Source organism: Equus caballus, chromosome X, assembly GCF_041296265.1.
Source record: "Equus caballus isolate H_3958 breed thoroughbred chromosome X, TB-T2T, whole genome shotgun sequence".
Lineage (NCBI taxonomy): Eukaryota > Metazoa > Chordata > Mammalia > Perissodactyla > Equidae > Equus > Equus caballus.
In genome coordinates, this window is record NC_091715.1 from 16723141 (window position 1) to 16744490 (window position 21350).

The window sequence follows — 21350 nt, forward strand, 5'->3', positions numbered from 1 at the left end:
TGTTATCCTTCTTTCAAAGATGGGATTCTAACAAAGCAAATTTAATTTAAGTAAGTTTCTGGCTGTGAGATATACCTTTCCATTCTGAAACACTGCATGATACTATTACCTTATAAATAGCTTTTACATAGTTTTACCACAGATGAAGGTAAGTTGGGAACTAAGTGGAAACCTCTAAAGTAATAAATTATTTGCTTTTGGAGATTCGAGGAATATCTGTGTGCTAAATAACATGCTGCTTTATTTCAGCCAAGTTCAAAAACTTTGCAGAAATAGATCATTTTAAAACGATAACTATATGTCGTTGTTGTTGTTGTTTTGTGTGTTGTTTGTGTGCGTATGTATTTTCTTTTTCATTTTAACCAGCCTCTTATACCTAGAAGTCCCACAAGCAGCGTTGCCACGCCTTCCAGCACCATCAGTACGCCCACCAAAAGAGACAGTTCTGCCCTCCAGGATCTCTACATTCCCCCTCCTCCTGCAGAACCATATATTCCCAGGTATAAAACTAACCATGATGTTGTTCTAGGCAGCTTCTATTTAAAGACTAACTTAACTCCGTGTAAACTGTGAAGTAAATTCTCAAGGATCACCTTGAATATTTTCTCAGGTAGGAATTCTGAACACATTCTGGAAAATCATTGCATTATAGAGAATGCACTTTGGTTAATAATAATTAATTTATATTAAATGCTATGCATTAAATATCTTAGAAACATTATCTCATGGATTAGGAAAGTAATATTAAAGAACAATTAGCAATATTTAAATAAGTAAAAAATAGGGAGGCTCTTGGGCTAAGAAACCCCTGTAAATCGCAGGTTACTTTGAAGCATTTTATACTTTTTTTCTAAAAGAGGAAGTTATAGATAACTTTTATGCCTTCTTAAATGTATGTAATGAGCCAGTTGTTTTTTTGATGATGATGGAGTGTTTTTCCCCTTAATACTTCTGTATCTACAATTTCTACTTGATTAGGTCATTAACATTTCTTTCAGAAAGTAGAGAGTGTACAAGAGAATGAGTTGCCGTTAAAGTCTATTTTGTACGTTTCTTGAGGCTGTATCTCCATTTCATTTTCAGATTCCTATTTGAAATTCCTGGCAGGTATGGAAGACTACAGCTTTGTGCCATATGCATTCTCTCGAAAAGCATTCTGATATCCAGCCTTGTGGAATACAAAAATTATGGAAAAGGGCCAGCACTAAATGGGGATAATTAATACCAATCACAAAGAACTTGATTCAGCTTTTAAATTAGTTGTGCAGTCATTCAAAAACAGTAATTTAATAGGGGCTGGCCCCGTGGCCGAGTGGTTAAGTTCGCGCGCTCCGCTGCAGGCGGCCCAGTGTTTCATCAGTTCGAATCCTGGGCGCGGACATGGCACTGCTCATCAGACCACGCTGAGGCAGCGTCCCACATGCCACAACTAGAAGAACCCACAACGAAGAATACACAACTATGTACTGGGGGGCTTTGGGGAGAAAAAGGAAAAAATAAAATCTTTAAAAAAAAAAAAAAAAAAAAAAAAAAACAGTAATTTAAGGTCTCTTGTTTTCAAACCATACTTAATATTAAATTTCTTCATTATGTAAAGGAACTGAAATTCTTTGTTTTAATTAATTTTCACTATTCTTTAGTACACTTAATGTTTCATTCTACTAGATATGATGGTACTGACATTTTATGATCTAAATGCTACATGACAACATAGCGTGTCTAAAAATGCTGTGTTATCCTCTAGTAAAACTATAGTCAGTTTTACAAACATTTTACTTCTTATTTTTGAGAATTAAATATAGCCGTGGTAATGTGGTTTATGAGAAGATATAATTTACTGAGCTAGCATTTCATAGATCTTTCTAACATATAATATACAGTCTTATGTTAAATTTACAATCAGATGTACAAATCCATTCAATATCCTGGTCAAACACAAGTTGCGTTTTAATTCTATTAAAATAGTGTCGGATTTTCTGAATACTCTTGCATGAGGAGCAGCAAACGCACGTGTGTTTCAAATAGGAAGTGACTTTTTTGATTTGTTTTCATTTTAATTGAAAAGATTTTTATTTCAGTGCAAATTATTATTTAAGAGCCCTTATTCTTCGGAGGGCTACATGTACAGATAAACATCAGAAGATTATTTTTTATCAAATCTCTGAAGTTTTTTAATGTTCATTCCTTTTCTCTTGAGTAGGGAGAAACTTGTTATAAAAAAGTATTTCCTAGACAGAAGGTATTTAAAATACACTTTAGAAGAAAAAAAGAGTGAAATGAGCAAGTTCTGAGTGTGGTGCAGATATGATTAAGGCAATATATTGAAGTCAATAAAAAGCTTGAACATGCTATTTAAAAATACTAGCGAATGTAAGTTGAAGTATCACCATAGTGGTACTTGTTTTGTCAGTATTGCTTGAATGCTCCGCACTTTTCAGTAAAATTCATAATTAGAGTTTATTATCTCACTTTAATTCTTACTGTGTAATTCAACAGAAAATTCTAAATAATATTTTGAGTCAGATTATCAGTTACCCACACAGTGTCATTTGATATAGCACAGTCAGAACAATCCATGCATCAAAGTCCCTTTGTACCACAGCCTTGTATAAATTATCTGTATTTTCTGGTTTGACTTGAAGTTATAGTCAGATCTTTTTGTGGTTGTCATTCTTTTTGTGGATACAGCCTTGGCACTTTTTTCCATTTTCTCATTTTGAGGAGGAATGTGGTTTACCTAATTTAACTCATCTGAACATTTCCTTTTTCCTATATTAAAAAATTTTGTATATGTATGATGGGCATTTTGGTGTTATGTGAACATATATAAATTATGTGTTTAATTTGAACTGTAAATAGTAAAGGCTTTCTCATCTTAAAACCAAAAGAAGTTTAAAAATATAGGGCTAAGTTGTCAGGTAGAATTTTTTTCATGTGGTTACAACTCTGAACACATTTATTCCTGAGAAAAAGTGCCTTTTTCTCTAAAAGAGAAAACATTCATGTATGTGAATTGAGTGAAATTTGGTCGTTTTTTTATTATATGTCTTATGACTATATATACAGTTTCATTATCATAGTATATAATGAATTTTTGTACTTAACCAAATTTCTTTTTCTATGATGAAAATTAAGAATTTGTAGGTCTTTGCACCACTATGAAGTTTAGGCACTAATTTTTCTTACTAATTTTACTGTGAACCATTACACATAAAGAAAGTCCACTCAATCAGTGTGCTCTGACTTTTCATCTGTTTCTTTAAATCCTTTTTTGAGCAAAAGTGTAGATTTATTACATACATGTATAGATATATAACATTAAGAAAAGGTTTTAATAAATCTTTACAGCAAAACAAATTAATACATTGAGTTCTTCCAGGACTCATGATTTGAGTGCATGCGTACACAGGCATACACACAAATGCACACACACTTAGATACACCATACATGTGTCAATTTATTCTACTGCAAAATTTGTTTTTGGTTTGTACTTTTCTTAATTCAACTTTATTTGAGTGCATTCCATATAGATGGGTTTTAATAAATCTTCCTTGTTGGTGTAAGGCCTCTCTTCCATATCACTATGGAGTAAGCATTACCAGCCCTCCCAATTTTCTGCCATCAGGCGTGTCCATATAAATAGAGCATGGTGAATTAACTAGGGCTGAATCACTCTGTGATCTCAGCTGCATTAACATTCATGTCAAAGGCCTCACAGAAAAGTCTGCCCATTTGTAGATGAGTCATTAGGGCTCCTTCCAAGCTAATTGCAGTGTCAATTTCTTTTTGATAGAGGACTGACAGTAACAAAAAGTACCAGGCAATTTGTTGAGGAAAAGTTTTTAGCTAGCTGAAAATAAATTTGTTTTCTTCATGTTGCCTAAGAACTATCTATGTAGTTACAATTTGGTAATAATCAATGCTTTTATTTTAAAAAATAAAATGACACTTTGCATAGGCAATGTAAATGGCAGCCTCACCTTGTGATGAGTTAAATACATAAGACAGCTTGCTGATTCTGTCAGTTTTGAGAATATTACTTACTACTTTTTACATATTTCGAATACTAGGAATATAGTTATCTTCATTTGTACAAACCTAATCTAGACATTTGCATCTAGATACAGAAGTATAATATACTCTAGTGTAGAAGTATAGAATTTTTACTGGACTGAAACTCATATTTTGGAGTTGACATTAGATTTATAAGCTCTTCACCATCTTATAAGATGTAATATGTCAATTAAAAATTTGTTCTTTTTATCTGTCTTGTTATAATTCAGTTTATTCTGTTGATTTAAGATTTCAGTCTTGGCACTTAACCTAAAATTAAGTTTTTATCTGGTTTGATAGCATTCATGGCAATGTTTAGGGTAGAACTGGAACCAAGAACTAAGAAATAAAATTAATGATCCACAAGGGAATACACATTGCATTGACATTCGTAGTCATGTTCTAGAAGACAAGCTCTTCTAACAAAAGTTTTGTAGCTAGTTAGTGAAACATATAAAATAAACAGGGTTCAATTTAACCAATCATAAATGGAATATTTTTACCAATATACCACGCATGGGCCCAGTCACTTGGGCTGTGTGAGTAATACTATGTGTGGGTAATAGTTTTAGGGATCCCATAAATTATTAGAGATTTTTTGCTTTAGAATCCTGTAAAAGAAAAAAACAACTTGCCATCATCTTAAATCCCATTCTTAAACTCCATATTTTATCAGGTTTCTCCACCCTCTCTCCACAGGTTTTGATATATTCATTTAAAATGAGTTCTGTGAATATATCTTTTTACTATTAAATGAGATACGTAGAGTTTAAATACTGAGAGTAATTCTTTTCATTAAGGTTTATTTTAAATTAATAAGTTGTTTGAAATTCTTACAATAGCAGTTTATGTAGTGCTAATTTGGTTTTTAAGGCTGCAGTACCCTTACAGAGGTGGTAGTTCTTAAACACGTTTTTGTTTTTAAACTGTGCAAATATTACCATGAATCAATTAGGTAAACTGGAAGAATAAAGCTATATTGTTAACATCGTTAACAGTATATCTACTGTCTTGAGCACAAAAAGCAATTTCTGTGCTAAGATGATTTCCTTTGTATGACATAGTACAGTGAAAATGGACTAGAGCAGGAGTTAAATGATTCATGACCCATTTCTATCTGTCATTTATTAGTGGGGTGACATTTAGGCAAGTCATTTAGCCTCTCTCTGCCTGAGCATTTTTTTTCCTGCAAAATAGGAATAATTAAAAATGGCCCTATAAACCTCAAAGAAAATCTGGGAAGATCAGAAGATAATTGTATGGGAAGGATATTATTACTATTTTAGACCCTCTCTGCTGTTTACCACCCTAACACTTTCCTACATCCTTCTCCTTTACCCTTTCTTTAGAGATGAAAAAGGAAACCTTCCTTGTGAAGACCTGAGAGGACATATGGTGGGCAAGCCAGTGCATAAGGGATCTGAATCACCAAATTCATTTCTGGATCAGGAATATCGAAAGAGGTTTAATATTGTTGAGGAAGATACTGTCTTGTATTGCTATGAATATGAAAAAGGAAGATCAAGCAGTCAAGGAAGACGAGAAAGCACTCCAACTTATGGTAAGAGTTCTTCTCTTACATTGACATAAGAACATGTCTACCATGGGAGTCTCAATTTCTTTCTAAAGGCTTTTGAATTATGAAAATTTCTTGATAGCTTTTGAATCTTCATAGTTAATCTGTTTCTGTCCTGTGCTTCTAAGTGGAATCTCAACAATATGAGGCATGACATTAAAAATTATTCTAAATTTTCCAAAGATAAGAAAGAACAGTAGGTGGCATTTTAGCTCATTAATGATTTATGGAAACCTTTTTGAATCACATGTAATTTTTGTATGTCAGATGTTACCAAATTAGAATAATTCAAGGATTTTTTTTTCTTTTTTTAATGAATACATACTGTTGACATGACTTCTTTAAAATAAAATTACATCCTTATTCCTCAGAGATTAAAAAAGTCATTAGGGGGCCAGCCCAGTGGTTAAGTATAGTGGGTAAGTTCACGTGCTCCACTTCGGCAGCCCGGAGTTCGCCAGTTCGGATCTTGGGCACAGACCTACACATCACTCATCAAGCCATGCTGTGGCAGCATCTCACATACAAAATAGAGGAAGATTGGCACATGTTAAAATCATTAGACTTTTCAGGGGAAAATCTCATCTCAATTTTTTATTTTTTAAGAAGCTGCAAAATTTCAGTGGAAGTGGATTTTAAATAGGATGGACATACTGTATGTAAGGCAAAGATAGGCCTACAGTTACCATGTCCCTGGGATTTTTTTATCTTTGACTCGGGTTTTCCCATGTACAACCAAGAAAGTAACCCAGTCACAATTACTTAGAATTGATATAGTGTATCTTAATTATCTGCAGCTAAAGTTGTCTAAAGTTAACATGCAGAAGCCCATGGTCCTCTTGTAAGAATGAATGGATTTAATTGGAAGTCCGTGCTCCTCCCTTTCCAGTTTTCAAACTGATCATTTTCAGTGAGGAGCTTATGCTTTGGGAAAGGACAGGATCCCTGTTGATTAGTCCCGACTTGATCAGTGAGAGCTGAGACGAAGGAAAGTTATCTTTAACTTTGCATTTCTACCTGCCCTCCTCTCTTGGCCACCATGGCCATATGCCTATATGCCTCCTTCCTGTGGTCTCAAAAGATTAGTCCTCATGTATCTTATTACACATGGCTTCTTTCCTTACAGCTTTTTGGTAATAATTATGTATGAAAAGTTTTGCCCAGAATTATCCTAAAGAATAGGCACCATACTTACCTTACTTTGTGTTGTTCTGTGTACATGTGCTTTTTATTATAAGAATATGTAATATATTTTTTAGCATAGCTCCTCAATTATACGTCTCTGGTGGCACTTATTTTAAGCTATCATAATTTGAAGGCTTTTGCACCTTTGCTTTTCTCCTATTATGTTGCACTCTGCAATATAGAGGCCTGGCATTTTTGTTATCCCTGCCCCTGTCCCATCACATAATATAAGATTTTTATTTTTATTTATTCATTCCACAAGTACTTATTGACTTCTTGCTATTGGATAGGCAGTAATGCATGGCAACTCTTCTTTTTTTTTATGTCCCAGAATTTTCTGGCTATTTTCTACTTATGTTGAAGTAGATAAGAATGTTTAATTTAAGGGGAAAGTATAGTCACCAGATGAAGTTGATTACTGGAAGCTTTATAAAAGAAGATGTTAAGTAAGTTCTTACTCAAATGGCTGTGAGTCATTGGTCCCTTCAGACTACAGTTGAAAGTACCTAGTGCTGTCATCTTCCACAAATCATCTCTTTCTCAATAAAATAGAATACTGTTTAAATTTTAGAAAATTTAGATATACTATAGATGTTTGATATATTTTTGTAAACCACTTAGGGGGAAAAAATGTATATATGCTTAAAAGAGGGATAAGGAAGTAAAAAAAAAATGCTTTTTTAAATTTTTGATCCTGAGAGTTTGTTTAGACTTTTGAGCCAGAAATATGATCTGAACCTTCAGTGGAGATACTTGTAGATATTTCAGTGGAGATTCCCTGAAGGTTGTGCCAGGTAACTAGCACTTCAACGTATTTACCTTTTTAAAATCAGATGTTAAATAATAAAACCTACCTATCACACACATGAATTTGTGGCCATGATTTTCCCAAAGATTAATTCATTTGTTAACTCATTCATCTAATATTTGTTGTGCACACAAAGTCAGCCAGGCCCTGGGGATGCAAAGGCGAATAAAACATAAGTCCTCCAGAGAGAAGAAAGAAGCAAAGACATGCATTGCAGTCACATTAGGGAATTAGGCAGGTGTGGACAAAGTGCTGCAGTAGCCCGCGAGCTGAAGCCCCGGAGTCGGCCTGGGAAGTCACATAAACAGAAGTGATGTTTATGCTGAGTTTTAAATGATGCATAGCTATCATCTTGGGTTTCTAAATGCTAGTTTTCTCCACCAAATACGTGGCACCTTCTCATACCTAGGTTTGAGATCTGAGGGTTCATATAAATCTCTCAGCCCAGACCCTAAAGGCCCTAATACAAATTACTTAAAACTTTCATAAGCAATAATGTATGACAACTTCTTTATTTAATCTATAAAGAGGTTCCATTACATGGACACCCCAAGTGTGACAGTATTCTCTTGGATTTAAAAATAATGATAATGAAAATACATGATCTTACTGAAGAATATTGCAGAAAAAACTAAAGTACAAAAAAATTCACATTTGATATTTACTGAAAATGACAGTAATTTAACTTGTTAGCACTCGTGTGATACCTTAAAATGCAGTGTATAAGTCCTTTAGCCTTACAGTGTTCAACTCAGTCCTTAGTCACAAATACCATTATCTTGAAGTATGTGGGCTTAGCCACCATTACTCTCTGATTAACTTCCCAGATGACCTGTTTATTCAAAGAGGTTTAGAGTTAACATTATAAGTGTCTGCATAGGATTTTGAGAAGAAAAGGAGAAACATGATTCAATTCTTAGCATTTGCTTTTAGTCAAATATGTATATACTTGTTATATTCTCTTAGTATATCCATATTTAAAAGTTAGACATGGTGACAGAGAAACACAGATGTAAAGAAAAATACTAGAAAATATCCCAGTGTGCACTTTAAAATATATTGTCTAACCAAGATTCTCATTTTATATCATGGACCCACTATGTGTTGCTAAGAGTGAGTTAAAAGAATAATTATTCGCTCTAAGCTATTAGACAAGTACAATGTGGATAGACAGTGGATGACTTTGCTCGAAAATAAGTAAATAATACCTGTTGAGCTTTTATATATGCCAGGCACTATTCTAAACATTTCAGAGGCATTGACCCATTTAATCCTCACAACAACCCTGTGAGGTGGATACTGATAAATTCCTTATTTTACAGATGGGTTAAATAACGTAACAAACTAGTAAGTAGTAGAGCTGGGATTAAGTACCCGTGGATATATGTTGACTCTGCCAGTGGTACTAGCTAACTAAATGTGATGAAAATAATTTCCAAAAATTGTATTACTCCTTCCAAATTCAAGTATTTGATTTCAGACAAGCAGAACCAGGTCTGATTTTGTATGTTCTTGTATATGTGGTTTTGTATTTACTGGTACTATAATAAACACGTATTTACATAGACATGGCCCTGACAGACCTTAGGAAAAGATGGCTAAATTGAGGGGTAAAATTAGCAAGAAAGTGTTATGTCCTTTTTAAATCAGAGAGCATAAAATAGGTCTTACTTTCCTAAAAAGATAGACAAGAATAATTTCTGGAAACACGGATAGAGCAGGGGAAGCAACCTAGATTAGTGGTTACTTGGATTGGCTGTAGCATCAGCCATACTTGATAATCATGTTCTTCATCTAATTACTCCATTGTGATCTTTAGGATGTTAGCATAGGTCTCAATTTTCCCATTAGTTAATTGAAGGTAAATATCTGCCTCATAGACTTTTTGTGAGAATTTAATGCCAATGCATTGTAAATTGCCTAGACGGTGCCCAGTTTGTGCTAGGCATTCATTTTCACTGTTGTCATTATTATGTAGAAACTTTAATGTTGCTAAGATAATAGATTTTAAGTATTCTCACCACAAAAACAAAAGGGTAACTATTTGAGGTGATACATGTGTTAAATAGCTTGGTTGTGGTAATCATTTCACAGTGTATACATATATTAAATCATGACTTTGTACACCTTAAATATATACAATTTTTGTTTGTCAATTATATCTCAATAAAGCTGGAAAAAACAATAAAAACTTACACATCTCAGCATGTAAATAATAATAATAGTATCAGCTATATTAAATTCTTTAAAGAATAAGATGGAGTGAGGTAGTTCAATTAAAAAAAGAGAAACTTTAAAGTGAAAATACAAAGAGAGGAAAAGAATAGCCTTAAATCACTGTAACTATTTGGTCTCATCTGCTCATGCTTCAAAGGCAAAGGTTCAAATTTGATAAGATCAGTTGCTTGGCAACTTTTCAGAATGGTAATATTTCCCATCAGCTTTCTCTTTTCGCTGTTCACAGACTCCTTGCCCTTGCTATTCCATCATAGCACATTTCTATGCATAGAAACCTGCTAAGGTAGACGCAGCTGGCTAAGTCCCTTTGTGGCTGTGAGTGGGCATATTTTATAAGAGTAGGAAGAAAACATATTCTTTACAATTATATCACAGAATAGTATTGATTTGAAGGAATCCAGACCTTTTTTGGTTTATTGAAAATCCAGAACCTCACAAAAAGCACACGAGTGAATGCAAAGCTGGTGTTTTAAAAATGCTCCTCATAAATGTTATTTGTACGCATTGTGCATTGAGGAAAATTAATTTCTGTAGCATTCATTATACCTGAGCATTTTCCACTTGAGTAGGTGGGGCAAGAGAAAACCAAATACCCTGTCCTTTTTATTCACATGCCTAGCAAATGGCTTGAAGTGACTTACAGCAGCGTGATGAGGGCCTATGGGCAAGGACGCTGTAAGCTGAGTTTTATCAACGTGAAGGGAAGATATTATTTGTAGGTTCCAGGGTCTCGTATCATGCTTCAACATTGCCTTTCTCTTTGTCTTACAAATTCATTCTGTCTTTTGGGCAGTTAAATTATAATTAATAGCATTATTTAAAACATTTCTTAAAGGATAAAGCATACACAATACATTCACATTTCTTTATTTCCAAATACAGGCCTGCTCTCCTGTGATTTTCGAATATAAATTATCTTTCTGATCAGGTAAAAGTTCAGCTGTCATTCATCAGCTGTGCTAGAGAGAAAATAAAATGGGATTCTAACCGCAGGAAATTTTGGTGTTTAACTAAAATGCACCACTTCCAAAGCAGAACTAACCATAGAAATTAGTGATTCAAAAATGCAGAAATATGAGATGTGTACTGTATTCACAGGAATTCTTATTGCTTTGGAGTTACTTAATACATTTCATAAAGACTGCATGTTGGTTAGCTTCACAAAATGATTTTGAATATCAAGCTGATGGTGATAAGGGACCATGTAATTGATAGAAAAGTAGTTCAGCAATATTTTGGCATAAAAATAGAAAATAGTCTGTTCCTAATATAAAAATTAGAATAATCACCTAGGGAAGGCACTCTTCCTTAATTTGTATAATTTTACTCATAGAAATAGCAGAGCATGAGTTTTGAGGTCAGATAGACCTGAATTTGGTGTCACAGCTTGGCCTTTAATAACTGATTGAAATTGAACTTGAGCCTTAACTTTGCTACATTTTTGTTTCCTTATCTGTCAAATGGGATAGCAGTATTACTCATAGTGTTTTTATGAGCATTAAATGAGATAATGTATGTCAAGTACTTAGCACTGTTCTCACCTCATAGAAAATGCTTAAGAAATGGTGCCTGAATAGCATAATAAATTACTGCTGCTCATACATAAAGTGTCCCAACGATTGTCAAGTGCTGAGGGATCTAATTAATACTTCCTCCTCTCCTTCTGGAGGAATTTAATAAAGGACAAAAGGGCTGGAAGTATTCCCTCTACCTACCTGATAACCAGCCATTTAAATCATAGCAATTAAAAGGAATATGAATAGAGTGTGTCCATTTGTTTTGGTTTGGTTTTGAAAAGTAGAAGGAAGAACATTCAAGTAGCTAATAACACTAGAAACTGCCCTGATCCAAGTCTTAAGTTCCATTATGAAAATCACCAGCTCCTGCTGGGCAGAAAGGCCTAGGTATAACATCTCAACATCAGAATTCTGAAAACGATTCCCACCCCACACCTTTTTAAAGGTTAAGATTAGTTGCTTAAAAAAAAAGGAGAGAGAAAATAACGTGGGGGTTTTTTGGTGAGGAAGATTGGCCCTGAGCTAACATCTGTTGCCAATCTTCCTCTTTTTGCCTGAGGAAGATTGTTGCTGAGCTAATATCTTTGTGAATCTTCCTCTTTTGTATGTGGAACACTGCCACAGCGCGGCTTGGTGAGCAGTGTGTAGGTCTGTGCCTGGGATACAAACCCATGATCCCTTGGCCGCCAAAGCAGAGGGCATATAGTTAACTACTATGCCACTGGGCCGGCCCTGAGAAAATAATTTATAAATTAAATAAAACAGTTGGAGACTCCCAAAGAAATGAAACCCGGCAAGAAAAGATCACCTCGAAAGAATTGAAGGTACTAGGTAATGAATAAAACAGTAAGATTTTTAAAAAAAGGAACTTTTAATGAAGTTACAGAGAATTAATACGCAGATAAAATGGGAAGATTAACAAACCAAATGAACAAAGCCAGTGCAAGTATCAGAGGAAAAAAATAACTCTTTCAAATGAATTAATCAACAGAAAGATATGAACTGGGTGAAATAGTACTTCCTTTAAAGACAAAATGGACAAGCCGAGAAGAGAAACAGCCTAACTCAGTGATTCTCAACTGGGGTCAGTATTGTCCCCCAGGGGACATTTGGCACTTTCTGGGGACATTTGTAGTTGCCCTAACTGGGGGTAGAGGTGTTACTGGCATCTAGCCTTCAGAGGCCCAGGATGCTACTAAACATCTTGCGGTGAACAGGGCAGCGCCCAGCAATAAAGAATGATCCAATCCAAAATGTCCAAGAGTACTGCTGCTGAGAAACCGTAGCTAACTGAAGAATCAACTGCAGACAAATTGAATACAGAAACTGGTATATATGACTAGAAAATCAAAGCTCTTGTATGACACAGGGCCAATTACCTTTTTTTTATTCAAAGAATCTGGGAAGTTATTGCCCTGGGAAGATAGACCTACATTTATTCACACTTAGCGTATTCTCTGGGCAGAATAGTATGACGTTGTGAGTGTCTGGGATGACCTACTCTGCTCTATAATAGAAAACATAATCATGACAACCTCTGGAGCAGGAGAGGACCTATTGTCCCTAGTTGAAATCAGAATACATTTTCCCCTATGGGAAAAAAAATATTATAAATTGCAGCTAGGTAAAATTTAAATAGAGCAGTTAGAGTTCACTTTCAAATCACAATATGGCTTAAGGATCCAGCGTTTTCCTAAATATATTCTTCAGATTACTAGTTCTGAAAAAGAATCTTTGTAAAAGAAGGAGGTTGTATGGTTAAATAAGATTGGGAAGCTCTGCATGTTTTATCCCCCTCTTGGAGATTAATAAATGCACATTAGCATACTAAAGGCTCTGAAGGTCTTGTTGAATTTGGGTTAGACTGTTGTTTCCCAAATGTATTTGTACATTGCATCATTTTTGGTTTTGGTCACAAAATACTTATTAACCTCCCAATAGAACTAATGTTCAATGGAATATGTTTTGGAAAATGCTGAAATAGACTCTTGCAGCTCCTCTTAAAGACCCATATACCAATGATAAAATTTCTTTGTGTTTTAAGTTCCAAATAGCTAACTTACAGTTAAGTATTTGGAAAAGCCAGTAATTTTAAGTTGAAGCCTGACCCAGCAGACAGCTTGTTGAATGTCATCTTCATTTTATCTTGCAGAAAAGCCATTTTCTAAAGTAAATCTTATTTGTGATAACAGTCCAAACTAAAGTAATAACTACTAACTGGAAAAATCAGTGCATGATGTTCCACTCCAGGCTCCTTGTAGAATTACTGGTGTCACTGCTAGACAATTTGCCAGAAATCCTGGAGGAAATAGATCCCCAGCGATAGAAAATGGCAAGTGTTACATCGAAACTTTTTGAAAAAGAAATGACTAAAAATTGTACACTGATTACCTTAGTGACTGGAGACATTAGAGCAAATAATTAAAACAATATACAGCCACTTAAGACTATATAAATGACAACTTAGGATTGTTTTATAAGTAACACATCATGTCAAACCAATTTATTTTCCATCTTTGTTAAGGCAGTGAACAACAAAGTTACATCCACGGTTTATGTTCTTGTCCTCCATTAGTTCTTCACCTAGCCTTTAAGAATCTTTTACAGGAGTTGTAAACTGGCTGGGAGGACACTTAAACAAAAAAAAAGCAGCAATCATACATGTGATTGAATTATTTTTGAAGGAAAATGAATTGGATTTTTTTGTAATGCAGTGGCCTTGAATTTATCACCGAGCCAATCTGATGTAGTAAAAAGAGCATTGGGATAGGAAGTTGAAAGTCTATATTCGTGGACTGACTCCAATACTGATTATTAGTGAAATTTTGAGAAATTAACTTTGGTGTGTCTTAAGTTTTTCATCTCTACCTTTCTTGCTAACTTCACTGAATAGTATGATCCCAAAGAGAAAAATATGTGAAAGGAATTATAAAGTTACTACAAGATGTCGTTTCATTTATTTCAAACGAGAGTCTTCAATTGATGGTCTTAATCATTTTCTGTTTTACTTTTCATACAAAAGGGTGACTGTCTTCTACATGTTGATAAGATTTTCAAGACACTGCCTTACTAAGATTAAAAAAATAGATTCCTTTAATTTGTAGTTAGTTAACTTGAAAATGGAAATTTTTCAACCAATAATATTTACATGCCTATGTCATCTTTCATGCTCACGACTCTATTAATGCTGAGCGCAGCAAGGGACAAGAGTGTTTTAGCATAGGTCATTTTTTTTACCCACCAGAGCCTTCAGAGGAGGACCCAGAACTCTTTTCCCACTTAGTATTTAAGCCATCTGAATCCTTCCCAGTCCTCCCACACCCCTCTAATGTAGAAGAATTGTCTTTATGCACAGTGGCAACATGTCAACTAATAAAAACCTGGCTTTCCGAACTCTGATGTGCATAGCACAGTTGGTCTCTTGGTAGAATATTTACAAAAGGTAATTTAGTTCAAAATATAATTAGCCTTGGAATCAGTTGTTAAAAGTTCCATATAATTTTTGATGCAGTTCAAAATTTTCTCCTTCAACAGTTTTTATGTTACTGCCTATTTAAAATCTAGATCACTTTTAGAAAGCAGTAGGAAAATTCGCAAACAAGATGTAGCTTATTCTTTGAAATGAGATCTTAATTGTTTTTGTTCTCCATAAATGAAACAGAAGAGATTTCAAGTTAATAATCATTGGGTTTGTATTTGATTTATATTATTATAAGGCATTAGAGCCAATACCTTAAATAGTCATCATACTGTGATGTTTACAAGCCAGTTTTTTCCCAAGTTCTTTTATCCATAAATCAAATTTTAAAAAATATGGCCCTAAAGATCAAAGTGCCCATTCTTACTTATTTTAGTAAATCCAGATAGCTTGCCTTTATTCTTCAAAATTTACTGACTTTCCATCTAATTCAGTTTTATTCCTTTTGAAATGTGTGATTCTCTACCTTATATAACCTCGGGATGTTTTCCTAGAAATGCAGTCAACCATCTGAAAGTAATTTTTCTGTCTGGTATGTGGGAAGTTTGATGGGTGTATGTGGCATGGTTATAGTTTAACATTCTTTACTACACTCATTTTCATCAAAATATTGGCTAAAATATTCAGAACAGATGTGTATGTATATATTTTTTCTCCTTAGACTCTTGAGAAGCCTTATTTTGTGAGCAATAAGAGTGTGTCAGACTTAAGGAGAAATTTCCCTGCAATCTTTTTTTCAACTCTGGCAACTATAAGAGAGAAGATTACTTCTTAGGTGCTGTTTATCATCCTGAAACTTAATGATTTTAGCATGTTTTGGGAGAGAGTTTGTATAAAAAATGGATAAATGGAAACAGACAGCAATTCAATAGTATTTTAACAGACATGGGTAGCTTAATACGGGAAGTTTCTAAATACGCAGTCAGGAGGCAGGACTTCTAGTTCTGACTTGATTACAAAACAGCTCTCTAAGGCTCAATTTGTTAGAAAAATGAAAGGAGTTGGTCAGATTGACAGAGTACCTTAATGGAAGCCAGGGATGGAGGGGAAGGGAAGGGAAAGTGAGAGGGAGGAAAATGGAAAGTTGACAGGAAGGAAAGAGAAGGAAACTGTGAAAATAGAAACTGACAGTATAGTTTGTACTCTTTTTGGTCCAATGTATGAGGAAAATCCCGTTTACTTTCTTAACAAGTAATTGGTCAACAAATATTGAGCAGTTACTATGTTTAAGGCACTGTACTAAGTGCTGGAGATACCACAGTAAACAACAGAGAAATTTCTCTTCCCTCATGAAATTTGCCTTCTAGAATGGGGACAGAATTCAAGCAACTAATTTAATAAATACTTATTTGACAACTGGCATGCTATAAAGAAAAATCTCTAAGAGAAAATGAGAACAAATACAGAGAAACTCGACCTACAATAAGAGATCAAGGAGAGTGGCATTGAGGAAATGACATTTTTGCTTAGTTCTAAAAGATGCATGTGAATTTAGGAAAAGAGGAGAAGAAAACCAGAAGAGGACAGAGTCCTGGGTGTCAGGTGAAGAAAGGGTTACAAGAAGGAAGTAATCCTCTGTGTGAAATGCTGCAGATAGGTTAGAAAACTCAAGGGTTCTGAGAATTGTCTCTTGGATGTAGCAACACGGAGGCACTAAGTTTTGGTGAAGTTCTGGGCGTGAGAGCTTAATTGGAAAAGGTTCAAAGGAGAGGAGATTCCACATATGAGTGAGATCATACAGTATTTGTCTTTCTGTGTCTGGCTTATTTCACTTAGCATAATGTCCTTTAGTTTCATCCATGTTGTCACAAAGGACAGAATTTCCTTCTTCTTATGGCTGAATAATATTCCATTGTATGACTGTACCACATTTTCTCTATCCATTTATCCATTGATGGACACTTAGGTTGTTTCCCAGATATGGAAACATAGCTATTGTGAATAATGCTATAGTGAACATGGGAGGTACTGATTTCATTTTCTTTGAATATATACAGATGTAGGTTGCTGGATCATATGGCAGTGGTATTTTTAGTTTTCTGAGGAACCTCCATAATGGTTTTCATTGTACAGCCATGCACCACATAACGACATTTTGGTCAGTGACAGACTGCATATATGACAGTGGTCCCATAAGATTAGTACCATATAGCTTAGGTGTTTAGTAGGCTATACCATCTAGGTTTGTGTAAGTACATCCTATGATGTTCGCACAATGATGAAATCGCCTAACAATGCATTTCTCAGAACATATCCCCATGTATGTATGTAGAAAAGAATGTAGAAAATAAGAAATAACAGCACATGATTCCTTCCTCCAGGATGATCCTAGTTAGAAAGCTCCAAATGTGCAACAGATATGAAAAGCCAAGTTACAAAATAATAATTTAACTATGAGACACTAGCAGAGATATCATAAGGCTTATGATAGTGTGTCAAATGAACTCTACAATTAATACATGTTTTATGCTTAGAGGAATAAAAAATTACTCTGAGGAAGTGGTCGGCAAAATTTTTAAATGGGCTCTTCATTTTTGTACTGTATTCTTGACTATTATTAATTTTCATCATGAATTAATAAACATAAATATTACTACCTAAAGAGACATCTTAAAATTTTCCAGATTATTTTTTAAAGAATTATTATTAATTTATGTATAGTTACATGAGAATGAGTCAGATGTATTTAATAAGCCTTAAAAAGTCATACGAGCATAAAAATACTTTGCTTGTATTAATAATAGTGTACATTTGATTTAAATCTAACAGTAATGCTTATAGTACTCTTCTTTTTTTTACCATCAGCACTACAGCATCAAACCATAAAGTTCGTCTTCCTTTTGAACTTTGCTATCTTGTGAAATTAAAATGCTGCTATATACATGCGGTGGCAAACATTTCTAAGCTGCAATCAAAGATTCTGTATTTGGAATTAGAAATAATTTAAGTCGTTGTCTGGTTTTCAGTTTGCCAAGGACTGCTATTTATATAAGAACGTTACCTTATGCTATTACTTTAACTGTTTTTTTAAGTCTGTTTCAATATTTTAGCACAACAAAAAACTTATAAAACGTGCAATACTTATAAGCAACATTATTTGTTATAGCTAAACAAATAATTCACTTTTTAAAATACTTATTTTGATTTGCATTGCTAAATTCATAGCTTTATAACTAGAGAAAGCAAAAGCTTGATGTCCTCCAAAGTAAGTTTTAATTAAGGCTTTTTATCTCAGTTTTTTTGTTTAATTCAATATATTTTCCTCAATTTTGTCTTAGTAATATACAGCCTGCTTCTGTGAAAAAAAAATCACCCCATGAAAAGTCAGAGTTTAATTCTCCTGAAAATTTTTTCCTACGGTTAATGATATAACCAGACATATCAAAGGCTTAATTACATGCTTCAATGACTTAGCTCCATGAGAATCTCAGAGAAGATGACCCAAAATACAATAAATACAATTATATATTTCATATTCTCTGCGTGAAGTATGTTCCTTCTTGGTTTTGTGCACATATATTTGACTCCAAACAACCAGTCAGTTCTTTGAAAAGTATCAAACTAGCTCATATATATGTATAACATTATAGAGCAAGTAAAATAACTACTTATTGATTGGATTCTTCACTTTTCAAAAGATTTTCTTGGTGACATGTAGAAACAGTGTTAGAGCTGTCAAGTGCTTCAGTTTCAGTGCCCATGCTGAAATGGAGTTTATTTTAAAAACCAGATTATAAAAAAATAAGTTGTAGGAATTTTGAAAATACAGCATTCATATCATTGAATGTCTGGAGGACTGATTCTGCAAAGCAATTGAATAGACATGACAAAAGGAGACCTTTCCTAAAACCTTTACCCCACCCTGGATGGGTAGAATATATTGACCTGCATCAATCAGTTCACCCAAATTCCCTCTAGAAGTACAGAGATCTACTCCGGGAGAAATTTGGAATCTTAGGTGATCATTTATAAAGTCGTTTGCACACCTTGAAAGGAAGTCATTAAATAAATGCTACATTTTTTGGCTCATTAATAATTTTATCATGTTCATCCTCAGACTTTCAGAGAGCTTAGCAAACTATACTAGGTAAACTGTATCAGCATACATAATAAAAAGCCATGAGGTTGGCACATTTCCTTAAGAACAGAACTACAAGTCTCCTAAGTACCTGGACTGATCATAGTAATTGATCATGTGAAATTTAGCTGGCCAAGAAGGGAAGTGAAGAGGACATATGGTGACCTAGAGGTGTGGGAAAGTGGGAAGATCGGTACATTAGAGGAGGAAGGATTGTTGGACTTGGAGTGCTGTAGGAGATGCACTAGAAATGCGAAGGTGGTAGTTGGAAAATGGGATACTGGGAGGGATTACAACCTTTGCAGATGCCAACATAAAGCATATGACCACAGGAATGGGTGGAGGAGAGAACCTCGAGAAACTGAGAGGTCAGAAAATTGGAAGGTGAATATTGAAATCACCAAGAATTATATCAGAAGTGGTGTTTGAGTGCCTGGGTTTGAACCCTGGTACTACACACTTACCAACTGTATGTCCTTGGGCAAGTTACATAGCCTGCCTCAGTTTCCTCATTTGGTAAAATTAGGGTCATGATAGTATATTTCTCATACTTGTGAGGATTAAACAATTTAATACTTATAAAACCCTTAGACAGTATGTGGCATTTGTTAAATGATAGGTAAGTGTTAGTACTATTATCCTGATCATCATTATGATCAACTGCTGTGTGAGTCTGCTTTTCATTCATTCAAAATTTATTAAGCAACTATCATGTGCCAGGTATTCTTTTTAAACTTGTCTGATTTTTGGCTGTTTTGTGCCTCAGGAATTTCAAGTTGATCAAAAACAGTACACTGCAGCCTCACCAAAAAGTTATTCTTGAAGGCTATGCCATGAGTTCTGCTTGCTAAAGTAAAATCCTGTTTAATGAGAATATAGACCCAGAGGAAAATGAGACAGGCCAAAACAGTGATTACTTGGATCTGGAAACTAGATTTGTTCATGATGGCAGAAGAGATGCTTGGAGCAGGCCCAGCTATAGGCCATGAAAGAGAATCTAGCCATATTGCTGAAGCATGATGATATCCAAAATATGTGGTGATAGGAATTAGGAGGCAGTGAAGATGGGAAGTTACCATTCTGGTGTTCCAACATGAAACAATGGGATAATGTCCTGGCAGGCAGCTGAAACACAAGGGGCTGCTATCTTGGAGGTTGACTATGAAGATATAGACACTTGGGCATTAGGGAATAAGACAGAGATCCAGAGATCCAGTTACTGAAAATGAAGTAAAATCACTAACATAATGATCCTCTTTGTAAAGGAGCACACTCTTAAAAGTCTGGGGCTCCTAAGAGAGCAAACCTAGGCTGTCATTCATTATTTATAAAAAGTGCCTTAAGTCTGTCTTATCACCTGGCCAATTGCCACAGGCAGTTTCACCTTCTGGCTCAAAACACACATATTTTTCATCTACACAAATGCCAACCATAATGTTGCATATGAGTGAGTGTGTTTTGCAAACTGTAGCTAAAAATCAGTATAAGTTTGAGCGGACATGGGGAAGAAAAACAATGTGATGTGAATTTTGTTCTCTGTGTTTAGGCAAGCTACGACCTATATCTATGCCAGTGGAATATAATTGGGTGGGGGACTATGAAGATCCAAATAAGATGAAGAGAGATAGTAGAAGAGGTAAGTGTTCTAGAATTTCAGTGTAGGCTGGGTTGTTGGAAGAAAAAGCAAATTTAAATGTTCTTTAAATAGGATGTTATGGCTTCAGTGGAAAACTTTTCATTCGCTCATTGACTTGATGGTACGCCCAAAGCAACTGAGATCAAAGTTTGACTATCTTGATCCGTTATTAAGTATCTATCTTCTCTGAATGCCTCATAAGGGATTCAGGGTAGATAAGTACAGTGCAAAAAATGAATATCTGATTGTTATTTGAAAGTTAATATTTGGAAAACAAGGTCAGAAGTGTGAAACTGCATAAAAGAATTAAGATCAGTAAATAGAGTTTGTGATCAATCCCCATTGGTCCGCAATGCAACCTCATTACTTTGCTATTAATACAACCTTAAAATGAGCATTGAAGCACATGGGTAAAAGCTAATGGAAACTGAGCCAGTGACTCTAATGAAAACCATATAGAAATGGAAAAAAACTGCTTTGCTTTTTTTTCTCTTCTGTTTGCTGTTCAGGGTTATCTTCTTACTTGGGGGTGGGCTACACTTGAAGTATCTACCAAAAGTAAGTTTTTATGTTCACTTATCCTGCTATTGAGGTGAGCAGTAAAAGGAGCAACTGAAAGTCTCACTACTAAATGGGATTTGACCAAGTGTGGATATGACGGGCCCAGTGGGTCAGGCTGCCACTTCCACTTTCTGAAATAGCCATAAGATTGTAGATGAAAAATAAAAGAAATCAAAACAAAACAAAAAACTATTCATAGAGCCTAAGCTCACTGAGATT

General features: G+C 34.7%; 1 protein-coding gene across 10 annotated transcripts in view; it reads left to right on the forward strand.

Annotated features, from left to right (window-relative positions):
* Nucleotides 1–21350, forward strand: part of CNKSR2 (connector enhancer of kinase suppressor of Ras 2) — a 256308-nt gene that overhangs the window by 145197 nt on the left and 89761 nt on the right. For 6 of the 10 annotated variants that reach the window (XM_023633518.2, XM_070257233.1, XM_070257235.1 and 3 more), the window contains 3 exons: nucleotides 367–500; nucleotides 5404–5615; nucleotides 20481–20570. In XM_023633518.2, coding sequence (XP_023489286.1) covers nucleotides 367–500; nucleotides 5404–5615; nucleotides 20481–20570 — 436 coding nt within the window. The remainder of the gene's footprint in view (nucleotides 1–366; nucleotides 501–5403; nucleotides 5616–20480; nucleotides 20571–21350) is intronic. The other 4 variants (XM_023633519.2, XM_005614036.4, XM_070257234.1 and 1 more) reach the window with 1 other exon arrangement.